Source organism: Phaenicophaeus curvirostris, chromosome 4, assembly GCF_032191515.1.
Source record: "Phaenicophaeus curvirostris isolate KB17595 chromosome 4, BPBGC_Pcur_1.0, whole genome shotgun sequence".
Lineage (NCBI taxonomy): Eukaryota > Metazoa > Chordata > Aves > Cuculiformes > Cuculidae > Phaenicophaeus > Phaenicophaeus curvirostris.
The window spans coordinates 61,716,469-61,733,609 of record NC_091395.1 but is presented as its reverse complement, the minus strand read 5'-3'; the positions used below and the strand labels follow the sequence as shown (position 1 = coordinate 61,733,609).

The window sequence follows — 17,141 nt, the reverse complement described above, 5'->3', positions numbered from 1 at the left end:
ATATAAAAGCCTTTTTTCATATCCAAATGGAGATAGGAGCAGTAATGGATTTTTAAAACATACAACAAAATGGTGAACATCTACTTTCAGGCATTCGGTGAACTGTATGGATGGTGTTGACTCAAAAGCTGCTGCTGAAAAAATAGCTGTCCACTGGTGGTTTTCTGCACACATTCCTCTGTTACATCTAAAATGGTAAACTTCTAAGATTAGCCCAATTTTCACAGATGAAAAGCAGCTGCTTCACACCGAATTAAAAAGGCAACGCTGATAATGAAGGAATAGCACTTTCAAGACACTGTAGTTAAGGCAGAAGCCCCTTTGGCTGAAGGAACACTCTCATAAGCAGGCAATTCATTCTGGAGTAGAGGTATAGAAGTAAAACCACCTTGACTCTTGTCCAATGCTCAGTTGCATGTGATAGCGCCCTTGAGCAATACACTTCTCTCAACCATTGAATGACGATCCACACATCTGGCGTTGGTGACAGCAATGAAACAGACCTGCACGGTGAAACCACAAGGTTGCAGGTAACTCTATGTACTGCAGCATTATCTCGTCAGCAGCCCAGGCAGTCTCTAGTCCACCAGAGTTAGCCTGTACTCCTTCTCTTGGCTTTCCTATATAATACAAAATTAAGGTACCAACGCTAACTTTCAATGATCCAGAACCTAGAACCTCCAAAAAGGAGCAGCTCTAGAATACTGCACCTAGATTCGCACTTCTTTCTGTGCAGGCAGAGCTGGGCACCAAACAGTGTCCTTTGGAAGACGGGACATTCCTGGTAGTTCACTAAAAGAGTAGTTTGAACACCACAAAGCCAAAGGAATATTTCAAATCTCAAAAATTCTCTTCCAAATCCAATACGTATTCCTATAAACTGTCCTCTCTGATTTAAACTTTTAACAGTAACAATATATTGGGTGCATTTGTCTTGAAAAACCATGAACATATACTCCACAGAACCCACTTCTTTGAGAAAACAAGGAGAGAAGAAACAAGAAATGCAAGGTACTGCTTACACTGCTATATGCACCAGAATGAACTTAAAATAATACAGTATGAAACCTGCATGGATCAGAATAGTGGAGCAGCAAAATGTCAGCAACATTTTAAAGGCAATATAATTTGGAGCACAGAATTCAATATGATAAAGAATGATAGCCACTGTATAATATCTTAGCCTTCTCACACACAGCAGATTTTTAAAAAAATTCATGACTTCATTAATTCAAGGAAACTTCCAATATGGAATTGGGAACAGTATCTCTGTGTCCAGAGTCAGCTTTTGCCTCTATTTCTACTAATCATGGTGCTGCAGCTGACCCAGTGTAAATATATTTCTATAAAGATTCCATAATTTTGGTAATGTTGCATATTGTATTCTTCTAAGCCGTTTTAAAATATAGCACTACAGTAAAAACCTAGTGCCTAAAAATAAACTATATCATGTGGAACAGCACTACTGCATCATTGAAATACACTGTCAAAATTTTATTAAAATCTTATTTGTGCAGTAAACAAAAACATGTGTATTTCTGTAATAAACCCAACACTATATTAGGATGCATGTTCACATATTTGTGCGTTCATGTGTGTCTGCAAGATTAAATTTGTGGGTAAAGACTGTATTCTGCAGCAAATTTGTTTACTATCTAAACTTCAAGGAGATCATCTGCACTTGCAAGCCTTGTCCTGCTAGTGTCCTAGAGCTGTGAGATCTGTAATGCCACTACCTGTAGTGTTAAGTGTATATGTCCGCTATAGAATTTTCTAATTATTATTGTTATCATATTATCATAGAATAGTTTGGGTTGGAAAGGACCTTAAAGATAATCTATTTCCAACCCCCCTGCCATGGGCAGGGACATTACACGTAAGGCTCCCAGATCCTTTAGGAATTGATATTCTGATTCACCTAAAAAAAAAAGTCTAACTGTCCACTGTTTAGTTATTTAGTGCTTTATAAAGGAAAATTAGTTAGTCGTACCTTCAGGCAATCCATACACTCCAAAGCATTATAGTTTATACTACTTGGGGGTTGAACTACTAAAATCAGTTAAATGCCTCTCTTTAGTCTAGAACTGAGGTAACAATATGAAAATATGCTCTGACACAAGTTTTCCAGTTTTTCATGACATTGATTAGTTACTCACAGAGTGGGGTGTTTTGCTTCTGAAAAAGAAACAATGAAGTGTAATAAAATAAAAGAGATAAAGGAAAAAATGTGGAAAAAAATATTTCCTGGCCAATAAGAGAAAGATACATATAATTCTAGATTTGGATGAATATTCAGACTAAGTCTTCTTGGATGAATATTCAGACTAAGTCTTCCTTCTTACAGGAGCTCTGTATGTTAGAAGATTTTCCTGCAAGAACCTAACATATAATAACTGACCATCTTAAAAATTACTTGATAATCTTTTAAAGCTAAAGTAATAAGAACTGGATTTCATAAAAGAAATATTTTAAAATACTTTATTATAGCAGCATTTCTATTTCTCAATTTTCATAAAAGCTTCACGATCTACATTTAATGTACTGAAGACATTTGAAGCCTAACACTGACCTGTCTGCAAGTTACTCATCAAAACACCAATTCTTCTCAACTGCCATCACACTATGCAAAGTGAAGAGTTGTTTAATATTTTGATGTAAAAAGTTATTAACTTCCATTATTTTGCATGGGTTTCAAACATTTTATTAACATTGTCCCCAGCAGAGAGAAAGAAATGAACATTGCATAATTTGGACAAGATGGGTGAACAAAAACCAGGCACAACAAAGGGGTTATTTGTATTGGGCAGGGAAAAAGCCCACACATCACTGTGATTCTCACATGTTATTCTAGCCTTTATTCTTCCTGCTCTCTGAATGGACCCCAGACTCCTACAACGTATCATGTCCTATTATATTATGATTTCTCCCGAAGAGGGCTTAGGGTTTAATCTGTTTATACAGCAGCAGAATCAATCTGATTGACTGGGATTTCGGTGTGCCATTGCAATTAGAGTCTATATCTAATTGTGCAATATTCACATTAGGAGTTTTGTAGCCCTGTTCCTGGTGCCGCTTTGCAGATACACAGTCTCTGACACTGATTTGTATAACGTGCTTAGTAACAAGCAGAAAAGAGTTGACATACTAGTTGGCAAGATATCTGAAATCTTGTATTCATTCATAAGATATTAGAAAAAGAGGTTGTTAGGACAATTTTCATGATAAGCCTTTCCACGGACTACCTAAGCAAGGTTGTGAATGTACATATGTGCAGGCACACACACGTTGCACATGGCTGGCACTTTGCAATATTACAAAATACACCTTTTGTTTTTTAAAGGTGTTGATAACTCAAAAGTACAGGAACATTATGCTAACTAACAAGCCTGCAGCGAGCAGAGGTGAAGGTCTAATTCAGATCTGCTAATTGCAAATCAGGAACTAGAAGGAATTATTCCTTCAGCACCTGTCAGTAACATGGAGAAAAAGAAAAATGTGGTTCTGAAGGAAAGAGGTGGAAGATTCATGTGGGAAGTCTTTCATAGCCAACAGTACTAGAAGAACATTATTCATATTGCTAAAAATGAGAAATAGTAAGGTGGTTTTAATGACAAAAGGTTTAGCACCCAAGATGAGAAAATCATTCTGGAATTTGTGATGGTTGAGCCCGAACAGAACAGGGGGTTGGAAGCTGGTGCTTGCTTTGGTACCAGCAACCCTAGGGAATCAGAGATGCAGGTCAGACACAGCCCCTTGGCTGGTAGAGGCTCCACAGGCCCCCCCAAGGAATGTGTTCCAGCACCTTTTTATTCTTATCTGTAAGAACTGACCTCTCTCAATGTACTTTTAAAAATGCTATTTAAGGGTAGTATCTCTTCTCCTTCTCATCATGGATACGAAACAGACACATGCCTTTTCTTGATATATCCTGTCATAATGTCTCGTTTTCCCCTGTCCTTTTTCCCCATGTCTTCTCTTCCGCAGACTAACTCAAACTCTTTCATTTTTCTTAGTAAGTCTCATTTTCAAGACTTTTGCTTTTCTCTAGACACTACTGCCAGACCACGTTTCTGTACAAATGCCATCCAAAATATATCTTCTGTACAGACAAATAAAAGGCAATCCCAATCAACAGGAGAGATACAGCTGGTGCTTCAGTATATTGGATTCACCAAAGCTCCGCTGAGTGGGACAAACTATGGATAAAAACTATAACAGATTCTTAATTTTCATGCAAACAGTCTTTACAAGACGCACAAACCCCACAACTATACTGTGAGAAAGAAGATAACTTTGGTTAAAAAAAGTTAGTAGAAAAAATAATGCAGTAACCAGAAGGAAAAAAAAAAACCAAACCCTGATAACTGCAATGAATACAGAATGTAAAAACAAAGAAGAAAGAAATCTGTAAAAATTCATTACGAAACACAGACTCCTAGAACAAGATGCTGAAGGTGCCAGTGGAAAAAATATGACTGTATGAAGTAGGGAAAATATGCAAGACCTTGAATTTTACTCAAAATTAACTTAATTTGGAAACAGAATATTTGTTAAAAACAATATTTAAAAAGCTTTTTTGTTTTGCTTTTGGAAATAATGTTGAAATTGAAAGGAAAAGGGCTTCCTAATCTATCAGGAGCTAAGAATGACCTTAAATAGCATGTATTAGGCATCACAGTTTTATGATTAGCAATTCTAAGAGTTTCCTTTGCACATTTCTGTGTGGTGTTATGAAATAGTAATGTATTAAAAAAAAAACCCAAAAGACACTACTGTTGTGCTGGTATTTATGAAGGGACACTATACAGTCAGGTGAGTGCATTACATAATGCACTTGCTCAATATCAATCCAGAAGAAATAGTGAAAAAAATTACACAGACTTTAAAGGATGAAGACTGAAGTGAGAGAGATGAAATTAATGCGAGTTAACATAGGTTTATGTAAAACGGGTCTTGTCAAACAAATCTCATTTTATTCTTTGATGAGTTTACAAAAGTTTGGGTGATAAAGATAAGTGCAGAGGTGTAATACACTTAAGATGCTTCTAATGCATCAACTTACTAGTACCCTGCTTATATTCTTACTAAAAACCAGTAATGCATATTTTAATACAGCATCTATAAAATGGATTGAGAACTCCTTAGAACATCAAGTTTAAGAAGTAATGATCAATTAGAAATCATTAACTGCCAAGAAACTTCGGGAAAACAATCCCCAAAACTAAAAGAGTGGTATATAAAGATAAGCTCACAAAGCTAGGCCAATTTATAGTGTTGTACCTGAATGCTCAAATCATGTTTAATGACTGGGACCTACCCTGGAAAAATAAATAAATAAAAGGAAAGAGCATGTTCCTAGAAACACTACAATCTGTTTCTCTTGGCAAATTTAATTTTCTTTGTAAGAGTTATGTGAGAGAAGCCAGACAACAGTTTTACAGAAACCTGGGGTCATAATGTAGCATGCTAGCCTCTCAAGACCATCTTTTTGACAAGAGTTAACAAGTGAGTAATGTGTGGCAAAACATATCCCTGTTTATTCCCAAAGTACGTTCCCTGCTTGTAAGAAATGCCCACCAGCTGTAGCTTTCTACCATTATACCTACTGAAGTTACCCAACAAAGGGCTGTAAAGTTACTTGTATCGTGCAGGCTATTAACACGGACAAAGGCAGAACAAATCTGTTGTAGCTCACTACTTGTGTATTCACTAAATAATTTGTAAGCAAGTGCAAGATAACTCGTATCTAATATATTCTAAAGACACAGAGAACTCTAAAGCTGATGATTTTTCCATTTCGGTCCAAAGGACTCTGAAACTATTGCCCAGAAAACCGAACCTCTAACTTTCCAGTCATCAAAAAAATCAAGAAATTAAGAAAAATCAAGAAATTATGAAAAATCAAGCACTGCTCCTGCACCAAACAGAGAAAATGAACAATAAGTACATAAATGCAAAGCACGGTACACTTATATTGTACATTCTAAACACAAACTGCAATAGCAATTATAACACAAATGCATACTCAATTATCAGCTACAGATTCAGAGCAACAATAAAACAGAAATCACTATATTTTTCTAGGGATACACACAGAGCAAAAAAGCTCAACTTGTTCCTTATGAAATTTCTGCTCTATAACATTATGCAATGCCATATAAAATTTGGTGACGGATGCCCATAAAAAGTGCCTGAAATTCTCAATACGTTCTATATCTATAGGCTTAAATAAATCCATTTTGAGGACTCCATCATACCTATCATACGTGAAATTTTTTTACAGCTACAAATGTGATAACTCATACTTTGACTTCCTCACAGTATATAGCTCCTCCATGAACAGAAAGCATTTAGTGAAAAGAAGAGAATGTACACAATCTCTAATTTTCTGTACAGTGGCAATGACATCCATTATGCATTACACTGGCACTTTGCTCTGAAAGAGTTAACTTTCTAGCTCCTATTCTCTGCAGTACTGCATAAACACTGCACATTATTCTTACTGAGCATGCTTCATCTTTCCTGTCTCCACAGTCTTGGGCTGTCAATCACCTGTCAGTCCCGACCACATCAGCACAGTGCGCATCACCAGGCTGTCAGCACAGCAGCTGATGAGACTCTGCTAAGAGCTGTCAATCAAACTTGTTTCTCTTATCTGTTCAGGAAATATTTTGTCTCTAAGAAACAAAGAACCTGGGCAACAATGGATCAGAGTCTAGTATTTACTCTTTTACAGGGATAGAAGGTTCTTAACAGGAAACGAATATGTTTTATCCACAACCAGGAAAAACAAAAAAAGTCTGCTCCATTAGGCATATTTCCTTTTTGGGGGGAGTTTTGTTTAAATCCTCTTTATTCCTTTGCCCAATAAACCAGGGCATAATAAATTAAAGTAAATTTCTCTTCCCTCTCACAGCGAAATTAATGTCGCATGTTTACTTCTTAAGTTTTGCTTGAATATAATTCAATGCAGTTTAAAACAGGTAGCATCTCTGATGGTTTTAGGGATCTTTCCCTGTCTTTAGGCAATGGAATGTGTGAGTTTTCTCTCCATCTCACTGTAGCCAAAAAGTCAAGAATAGAGAAAAATGCAAAATTTACACAATTGTTATATTAAAATATATCTTTATTTTCTGTACTGTTTCTCATTAAAACTTCACTTAAACATAGAATTTAATAACATGGGTAGGGCTCATAGGTAATAGCAGATCTTAGCTAAGGGGTATAAGCAAGCAGGACAAAGACATACATTTTCAGTGGATGTTTGAAAGAAGATCGTATCTTCTTTCTGGAATGATGTACCAGGGAGATAGAATTGCAGAAGGTAAAGTTCTTGCATCTACAGAAATAAAATACCAAAGAAATAAAACACTGAAGAAAGACAGGAAGAGCTGCAAAGATGGGTATAGCAGCAATTGACACAGGATCTCTCCATGAAAAGTTGAGCTGGGCTTTCAAATGCACATCTGTCCAAGGCAGAATAATGTTCTGCAAAGATAACTGGTCTAGGTCTAACAAACCTGGCAATCAAATTAATTAGCACTGAACTAACAGACCTCTACTCTTCCCAGGGCATAAGTACGTCTCTTTACATGCTGCGCCATACAGATAAACAGGCACATTTAAAGCTGACTCGAGTATCAGTACATAGTACTGTCTCATGCCAAGTAAAGTTAACATAACCCAATTACTTAAAACCCCACTTTGACCCATATCTATTTTTCCCTACAAATTAAAGAATCTCAGAGATGCTAGGCAAGGAGAAACCTTGCAGACCCAACAATGGGAGCATCAAAGGGAAGAAAACTGGTTTTCTCAGTATAGAGAGCAATGTTGTAAAACATGATAATGTGAAAGGCAGGCCAAAAAATATTTGGCATTTTTCATAAAGCTTCAGTGATTTACATGCCTGATTCACATACTCAGAACATTAGCATTGGCCATGAGATCATAGAATTACCAGGTTGGAAAAGACCTCTTGGATCACTGAGTCCAACCATTCCTATCTGCCACTAAACCATGTCCCTGAGCACCTTGTCTACCCATCTTTTAAATACCTCCAGGGACGGGGACTCAACCACCTCCCTGGGCAGCCTGTTCCAGTCCCCAGTGTGACCCTTTCTGTGAAAAATGTCTTTCTTATACTTAGTCTGAACCTCCCCTGGCAGAGCTTGAGGCCATTCCCTCTTGTCCTGTCCCCTGTCACTTGGGAGAAGACGCCAGCACCCTCCTCACTACAACCTTCTTCCAGGTAGTTGTAGAGAGCAATAAGGTCACCCCTCAGCCTCCTCTTCTCAAGGATAAACAACCCCAGCTCCCGGATTGGGCTGTCCGCGTAAGGGAAAGCCAGCTGGGAAAAAGGATCCTGTAGGAAACTTATGGAAAAGAAAAGTTTCAAGCAAGCAAGGCAAAGAAGTCCCCAGAGGGGTTTAGGGACTTCAGATAAGGTTCGAGTGGAAGAAAACATGCTAATTCCCAGTAGCTTTGAAGAAGGAACTTGGGGCAAAACACCAAGCTCCTCCTGGGAAAAGGACAGAGAATTGCCATAACCCAGAGAAAAGCTCTAGCTATGGACAATAAAAAAAACAATTGTCCTTCCCTCCCCACTTCACAATTTTTTCTGGCATTTATTTGCTCCAGAAGAGAATATGCTAGCTATCAAAAGAGGGAAACCATTGCCCAAAGGAAAGAAAATTAAGTGGCAGCCACAGTCAATGTCAGAAACATAAGTAAACCTCTCACAGGCTGATGTAAGACAAAGACAGGCAATTTTGAGCTGAATCCTGGAGCAAAGGTAAGAGGTCGGCATCTTTCATCACTTTCAACTCTATAAACGACTTCTCAAAGGATGCCCATTTCTCTTTTCTAGGGCCTAATCTTGGTTCCATCCATTACTGTTTGTGCCTGCAAGAGCAGGAACAAATTATTCGCCTTTTCTCTTTCCTGTCAGCCAGTTCCAATGCTTTCAATGCCTACTACATAGTAAAGAGCGTGCACACTGAGTGAGGAGGCACGTTTCTCAATGGGGACAGTACAGATGGAGACTAGACTCATGTTCCATCTCTTCCAGAACTCCACGCTTGGTGCTGCCACTCTGGCTCATCTAACAGGAGCCCTACCGCACTGGCAAGTGATTTCACTTGTCACTTGGAGTGAAAGTAATGGGTGACATGGTGCATGATGGTCTTCGGGAGATGCCAAGACCCTCCTTAGTTGTAAAGGAGCAAGCATATGTCCTAGGTGGGCAAAATAGATGTCTCTCCTCAGCTTGGATCTGCTACAGGTAGAACTGTAGAATTCTACCTGTGCTAATTCTTGCACCCAGAGGGGACCAAACTGATGTTTTCAACTCCAGACATGTTTCTGGACACAAATTTCCCTGGTAGGAGGAGAAAGTTGCTCTTAACACACAACCTCCACTTTGCATCATCCCCAAGCAACTCTAGAGGTGTTCCTGAGCAAGGACTTAGGTGACCTAGAACCCCCATGGCTGTTCTCAAAGCCTGCTCAGGTGACAATGGAAGTCAAAGATTAGAACAGCTCAAGCATGCTATTTAGAGTATCACTAAACTGGAATACTGCTCATGTCAGAAAGAATCACTATTACTGTAGTTCACAATTACCTAAATGAATGAAGTCCTGTGTGCTGAGTTTTAATTCCAAGTGCTGTGAATAACAACACCAAAAGCCAGAACAGTGTGCAGAGGACAGAAATTAAAACCAGAAGAATAAAACTGTGTATTAGTGGCTTTTTAAAACTGTAATTTGACCTTTCAATTACACTTATCAGGAATAACGCTAGGAATCACAGTATTCCCCATACCAAACTGTCCCAGTTAAAGACAGCGCAACCATTATAAAGCATTTGTGACAACAGGAATATTTTAGTCTTTGACAAATTCTTTCATATAAAGCACTGTCTTCCAGAAACACAGCTTCTTCTGATCTAACTGGACATTAATTGCTTTTTTTGCTGATGTATCTGTGCCTTCTGGACTGATAACACAACTAGCAAATCTGATATCTGACAAGTCGACTCAATCTAATCAGGACAGATCAGCTGTTACCTACGTTGCTATAGGCTGTAATTTGAGGACCTTTACAGAGTTATCACTTGCTTTGAAAGGCAAGAAACTGTAATTCTGTCAACACTAATCCCAGAACATACATTCAAAGTGGATGTTATTTTTTTCTGCAGGAGAAGGTAATACTTGTTAAATAAATACCTGAGAAAATTGATAAAAGGAATTAGAAGTATATGAGTGATATGCTGACAATCAGTCACTCTCAGGGAAAAAAGAAGAACCTCGTAAGATTTACAACATAAAGCAGAGAGCGACAAGCTGTCACCATCAAGCACGGGTCACTCTGAATGCAGTGAAACAATTGGCAACGCAGTTGTTCAATGCTTACTCAAATCTTTGTTGCTTAGTGCTAAAGCTGAATGAATTATTCACTTCAAACTATTCGTTTGATGAATTTTACACTTTTTTCCTGCTCAGTGTATGTGGCAATGGATACCAACGCCATCAGATTTATTCCCTGCTTCACCTTTATTCAAGCTTACGTTTAGTGCTTGATTGAGAGTATTCTAGGCTTCGACTGCTGTTCAGACAATATCCAGAGCAGGTCCTTAATGTGTGCAAACAGCATAGATCCACACAGCTGCCAGAATAATGATTATATACACCAACAAGGATATAGCTTTTGGTATTTTATTTTTCTACTCCTGTTGAAATCTGGAAGGCCTTCCAGCAACAATACTGAAATTTGCTACAAAGTTCCCTTCTCTGTGAACAGTTTTTGCCCACAAGACTCAACACTTGAATGTTTGCAGAAATGAAATTAACAAAGAGTGCAAGCACAGCCAAAGCAAAGGAATTAAAAAATTCCAAATATTATATTGTATTATTTGCCCTAATCCATCAAGACGTAATTTCTTTTCATGTAACAAAATTCAGAGGAATTCCACAAAAAAGAGGATTCCCAATGCATGCAATTCTTTAATGGAACTTGATAGTCACTGAACACAAACAAGTGACTGTCATTGCCAGGGTTGCACCTGTCTCTTACAGATAAACTCCATTTAGAAACTCTGGCTTAAAATTAGAACAAAAAATATATCTCTTACTGTATCGCTTTGGTCCATCTTCCAAACAAAATGAAAGGGTTAAGGTTGCATCATCTTCAAAAAATTCAGTTGCAAAGGCATCCCACCAGAGGTTGTCACTATCCTAGAAAGCAACAGATCATTCGCTTAAGAGGAGGCAAAATGAAAATATGTTCATCCTTTGTAAAAGACATTTGACAAGATCACAGAGTTCACGCTTCTTCACCTGTGATTTTGGGGTGTGGATATCTACATAATCTTTCAAACTAATTTTCCTAGATAAGGGTTTAGTTCTAATTTAAGGAAAAAGCTAAGATGTTTAGTTAATTACACAATAAACTGTCATTCCTCAAGCACATTAAAAAATTTCATTCTTGTCAATACATGTGTTTCTTTAAATGTTAAAAATGCTTTCATAAATCAGTTGCAAATAAAGCTATTATGACTTCCCCATCCCACCCCACCCCTTTTCTGGGCTTTGGATCTCAAATGCTTGGTCCTAATAATAAAAAAATCTCAGTACTTTATTCTAGAATGCTATGTAACCTGATTATCAGAATGAGATGACAAGAAAGTTATTTAGAAACTAAATATAATAGCCATTCCACTCAAACGCATTTAATAGAAATAGAATGCTACTGTTGGTTAATTAAATACCAGCTAGTTACTTAAATGTAATTGTTGTGAGAAATTTGTGCTTTTTAATGTGATACATCAAGTGAAAATAATATTTTAAGATGACCTGTGTATACTTCAACTTGCAGTAATACACAGAGCTGGAACACAGCAATTATTAATACAGCATATAATGTAAAGCATATACCAATACACGACTACAGGTGGTCTGTTGGTTTTGGCAATTGAACTAGGCATTTTCAGACCTGGCTGATCAACAACAGGCACCCAAACCTCAATGCCAAGCATGTGTGCAAGAGGTCCAGCTTGCAAGGGTTGTCACAGAAGTCAGGCAGCAATAGAATCCACCAATTGTTTCATTCAAAAGCAATGGATATATTTAACAAGGGGATTTGAAATGTTTGGTGTATTCTCTTCTGATCCTTTGAGACCCTGAGATTTAAATCACTTGCAGCACACAGGATCAGCAACAACGCTGGAAATGCACTTCTGAAGATGCCCCAGCCACACTCTCCAGAGCCACTCTGTCCCACTCATGGCAGCTGCTTTCCCAGTGTAGAAGGCCAGGTTATTCAGCGTATTACCTCTCTGAGTACCTCTTAATGCCTAAGCAATATCTAACTAACCCAGAAAACATATGTTGCCTGCACAGGAAAAAGAGCCCTGAGATTAAATGCTAGTTTAAGACAAAACATGTATCTATCATATTCACTATATGTACACATGCAGAGAAATAAGCATCTGGGCTTTTTAGTTCTGCTCATTTTTTTCCCGAAGATGTTACTACTGGATTTCACTCCAAACTGCTGAGCAGAGTATCTTTCCTGCCTTATGACTTTACTTTGATTTTTGCCAGCTGTCCAGTGGAAACATGGTAAGGACAGGTTTTAGCATTCCAGCTCCTACCAGAGACCCCCAAGAGATTTCTTGGCTAGGTCAGAGCCTGTAATTCATCTTCCTTGCCAAGGCGCTCAGCAACAGCAGCACAACAACCAGCACGGCCCTGTGGTACTTGCTCAAATATTCAATCAACACAAAGAGGTACTAAAACCATCCCCATGTTTTAGAAATCTGTAGTCACAGAGAGCTGCTGCTCTTTCCTCTTTGCTGGCATAAACCTGAGGAGTGTGTCCACATGCAAACATCACTGCAATGAATAGCCAATTAACCACAATGTTAAGTACAGAACACAAATACAAGTGTTCAACAGAAGCCCAAGAACCATCTTCTAGGAATTCACCTCTGCATAGTGACCTTTCAGTCAGGGCAGCCTGGTGAGTGACATTACAAGCCTACACAAGAGTATATTGTCCAACAAGCAATTACAAGATACCACACTGCTGTTTACCAAAAGAGTAGCTGCAGTATTGCCCAACTGGGATCCTCCAGAAATGCTTGTGATAGGGAAGGATGAGGAGAGGGAAAGATTTAAGCAACGTCACATTTGCAGCTCTTGATAACTCAGTAGTTGAGTGTCACTGGAGCTACCCACACAACTCATGCAATGGGAAGCAAAAGGGGAGCATCACATAGTCAGGATGCAAATGCACATGGGAAAGACAGAGAAAAGCAGGGGAAGTCCAGAGTCTCACCTCAAAACCATCCGTATTTGCACTAACTCTTGCTTCTAAGAAGTCTGAAGGCAATGAAAATGTGGAGACGGAATTACTGTGGATTCCCTCCCTGGACAGATGAAATATCCAGACTCTGTCACAATTTGAATACTGTCCAAGGTCTTTATCATAAACTATTGTATATTTTATGTCATAAAGAAGGAAAAACAGAAAATGCAACACCCTATCCACAAAAATCCCCCAAACATTAATAGAATACATAAATTGCCTGTCAAGCCTGAATACACTCTGCTGATTAATTCTCTGCTCCACCCTTGTCACAGGTGGGCCCAACTATTCTCACAGCCAAATGGTGAACAAAACCAAATGAGGTGTCCCCTAGCCAAACTGAAAAAGGCTCCAGTTATTATGAGGAGAAGAAAAAAAAAATGAAATCACCCCCTTTTTCCTGAAAAAAAAAAGGGGATGGTGGAAGGAAAGGCTGCCCCCAGGCATCTTTAACTTATGCTCTGACAGGTTACGGGGGATTTTGCCAGAGTAATTATTTTTCTATTCAACAATAATGAGAAATTACCATGGCAACCTTCCTTTCACGTAGTGCACTCTCACACTCAAATATTGAAATAATGGCCTAAACATAACAAAAAAAAATATTACTTTAAAAATATTTTGTATTAAAATAAACTTAAGGAATGGGTGAAAGGAAAGAAGAGGGCAGAGACAGCCCAGAGTTGGGTCAGAAGTGAAGATGCCGTGATGCTGTAGCCAGCAACCTAAGCAGCAAACGTCTTTTGCCACAATTGTCATTGTTCCCTCTGAACCCCTCCACCCCTGGTATTATTTGCAATTTGAAGCATGGCTCAACTCTGAATAGGGTCTCCAAGTAAATGGAGTCCTAGGGTTTCAGTAATTTTTCTTGACTCTGATTTCTTTGGCAAATGTAATCAGATTTTAAGTACAATGATATTCTTTTTCCCCCTCCATCTAATAGTCCCACATGTTCACTGTGTGATCTGAGAGTCAAGCTGGGTTCCTCTTTACACCTTACACACTTACATGATTAAGAGTCTACAAGCCAAATGAGGCTTTTCTACTCGCCTCTGATGGTGATTGCTGAACCTAAATAGATCTTGCAACTGGAATATAAGGCCAAATACCGTAAGCCTATGGTATTTTCTCCAGATTCCTTTATTTTTGTATAATGACTTGGAAGGCAGAATGGAGTTCATGTGTAAAGTCAGTAAATGAAACCACACTCAAGAGAGGATGCAGTTATCTTGCAAGACAGAATTGGAATTCAAAATTGTTTTCATAGATTGCAGAAATTTTCTGAAATGAAGATTAAATTCAATAAAGTGAAGTGACAAAACCACAAATACAAAATGGAGAATAACTGCCTAAGCAGTATTGTAGAAAATGTTCTAGATCATAAAGCATGTCAGCATCTTGTTGCTCTTGCAGATAAGGAAAATTTTTGAGATAAAATTCCACTCCAGGCAACACATCCGTTGTGACCCAGCCTGGTCAGTCCAGGGGTCACTGGGGTAAGACCCTGGGTCTCTCCATAAAATTTAGGGCTCAGTACCCACCAGGCTAGACATATTCAAAAATGATGCCAAGCGATTGGTCAAAATAAGGAATTTATTTGTACAGGCATTCATAGGGATAAGATTGGCATTGGCTTGCTAAATCTGTGTTAAGGGAAAAGAAAGAAAGAGAGAAGGGGTAGGAAACGGAGAGAGAAAGAGTAAAGTGCAAGGACACTGCTTGGGCTCTGGTCCTCCTCTTCTCTATCCCAGGATGGCAGGCATGCTGCAAATAGCCCCTCTCCTAGAGTATTATTTACAGTTCTTTAGTGGGCCTGTGCAGTGCTTCTTCTAGGAAAGTTCTGGAACTAAGTTGGGGAGTGGGGCTTAGAGGGGCACCAGGGTCCGAGGTAACATTCTGCCCCTTCTCTCCCTACCAGCAAAATTGCTGCATGACCCCTCTGGGCAGCAAGCACATCTGGGCTGCTTGCGAGAACACCTCTGTAACCACTTCAGCTGGAAGAGTTGGCCCAGTTCTGGAGTACTGCAGCCAGGTCTGGGCCAGTCATTCCCTAAGAATTTAGCTGAGAACAAGAGAAAGCACTTGAGTTTAAAGACACAAGCAAAGAAACAATCCAAGCAACTACAAAAGACTCACTGGAAGCAAGGCAGAAGGACTTTGTTGTGTTTAGCGTAAGGCAGAAGCAGCTTACAGGGAACATGACAGTTTTCAAACATATGAAAAGATTACTATAAAGAAGAGCGATCGCTTGTCCTTAGTGGCTAACAAGGATAGAAGCGATAATCAGCTCAGTTTCCTGCCTTCGCTGGTTAAGTGGTTTAAATCCCGTTATAAATTTCTAAGGCTGGGGAGGCGAACAGAACTTGCATGGAGAAATTCCACAGAGCATGGTTCCTGTGTTCCCAGGAAGAATGGACGCAGAGGTCCCACAGCCTATGAGCCTCAGGCAAAGCCACCCCATCTTGGCAGCTCTGCAGCTCGTACCTGGTGAGAAGCAGATTTTTGTTTTCACCCTCACATTGCTTTGGCTGCACACATATAACAGGTGTAAAAGATATATTAAAAAGTGTCATGGAAACAAATAAATGGAATTCTGAATACACATAGCAAACATCTATTCCGAAATAGGTCTTTTTTATATATATATAATCATTTATCAAGGACAAACTGAATTTTAAACATCAACCCATGTGGCTTGGCATTGGGTAAAGCAAAACTAAAAAGAGACGGCACCCTTGGGAACTTAACATTTTTCTTCTGGCACCTGCAACCCTTCCCTATTGTCACTCTATTCAGAACTCTATACATCCACACTCCTGTTGGCAACATACACACTTCTCATATTCTTTCAAGTGAGAAAACTGCTGTCTCCCCAAGGAAAGAATGGTATTCCTCCCCTCCTCCCATTCCCAGCAAATCAAACTACACTTAGACTTTTAAAATGCAGTTCATTATAACATTTTGCCATTAAATACACCTGTAAAAACTGCAAAGCCATTGCAAATTAAGAAACTCACAAGTATAAAAAAGTTCTGACACTAATGTTTATACTCAGAGTAGACTGACAGAACATAAAAAAAAAAGTTTGAATAAAGAAACCAGTACCTTTCCCCATTAGCTTTAAATTAAATTTGTCTTGTGTCTACCCAATGTATTCAAGGTCCCGATACAAATTTCACAAGGGGTTACAAATTAACAGGGATCCATATATCTTAATTTTATACATTTGGACATTGGAGTATTGATCTGTAGGTCTGGCCCTGCAATATAAAAGTGTTTTTATGATCTTGGATAGGGATATTTTGCTATTTATATAAATTCTGTATGAAGTACTGATACTCTGAGTCTTACGTTGGTTTCATTGGAAAGAGTATGAAAAGAGTGAAAGAGTGGAAAACTCTTATATAGTGAATGGGTGAGAAACCCATATAGTCAAATCATTGTCTGCTATCATGTAAGTACAAGACAATGCATACTTATCTTATACACAGAGCATCTTTGTTAGCAGTATGTGGTATGTTATGTCATTATTAAAACTACCTGAAAAAGAGGACCAAACTAGTTGACCAGGGCTGGTTTATAAGGACTATTCCCATTGCTTTTGCATTTGTTATTCTATCTTATTTATTTTATCTTAAACATAAGGCATGTTTTGCATAGCATTAAATATACCTTTAATCTTGCAGGTAATGGGACTTTATAAAACTTTCATCTCCCTTCCTCCCATCAGGAATGCCCAGCTCTAGTCCTTCCATTTGTTACTTAACACATAT

The 17,141-nt window shown here is 38.5% G+C and overlaps 1 protein-coding gene across 11 annotated transcripts in view; it reads right to left on the bottom strand.

Moving 5' to 3' along the window:
• The window catches only part of LDB2 (LIM domain binding 2), a 218,120-nt gene that overhangs the window by 130,188 nt on the left and 70,791 nt on the right, over positions 1-17,141 (bottom strand). For all 11 annotated transcript variants that reach the window (XM_069856297.1, XM_069856296.1, XM_069856299.1 and 8 more), the window contains exon 2: positions 11,132-11,234. In XM_069856297.1, coding sequence (XP_069712398.1) covers positions 11,132-11,234 — 103 coding nt within the window. The remainder of the gene's footprint in view (positions 1-11,131; positions 11,235-17,141) is intronic.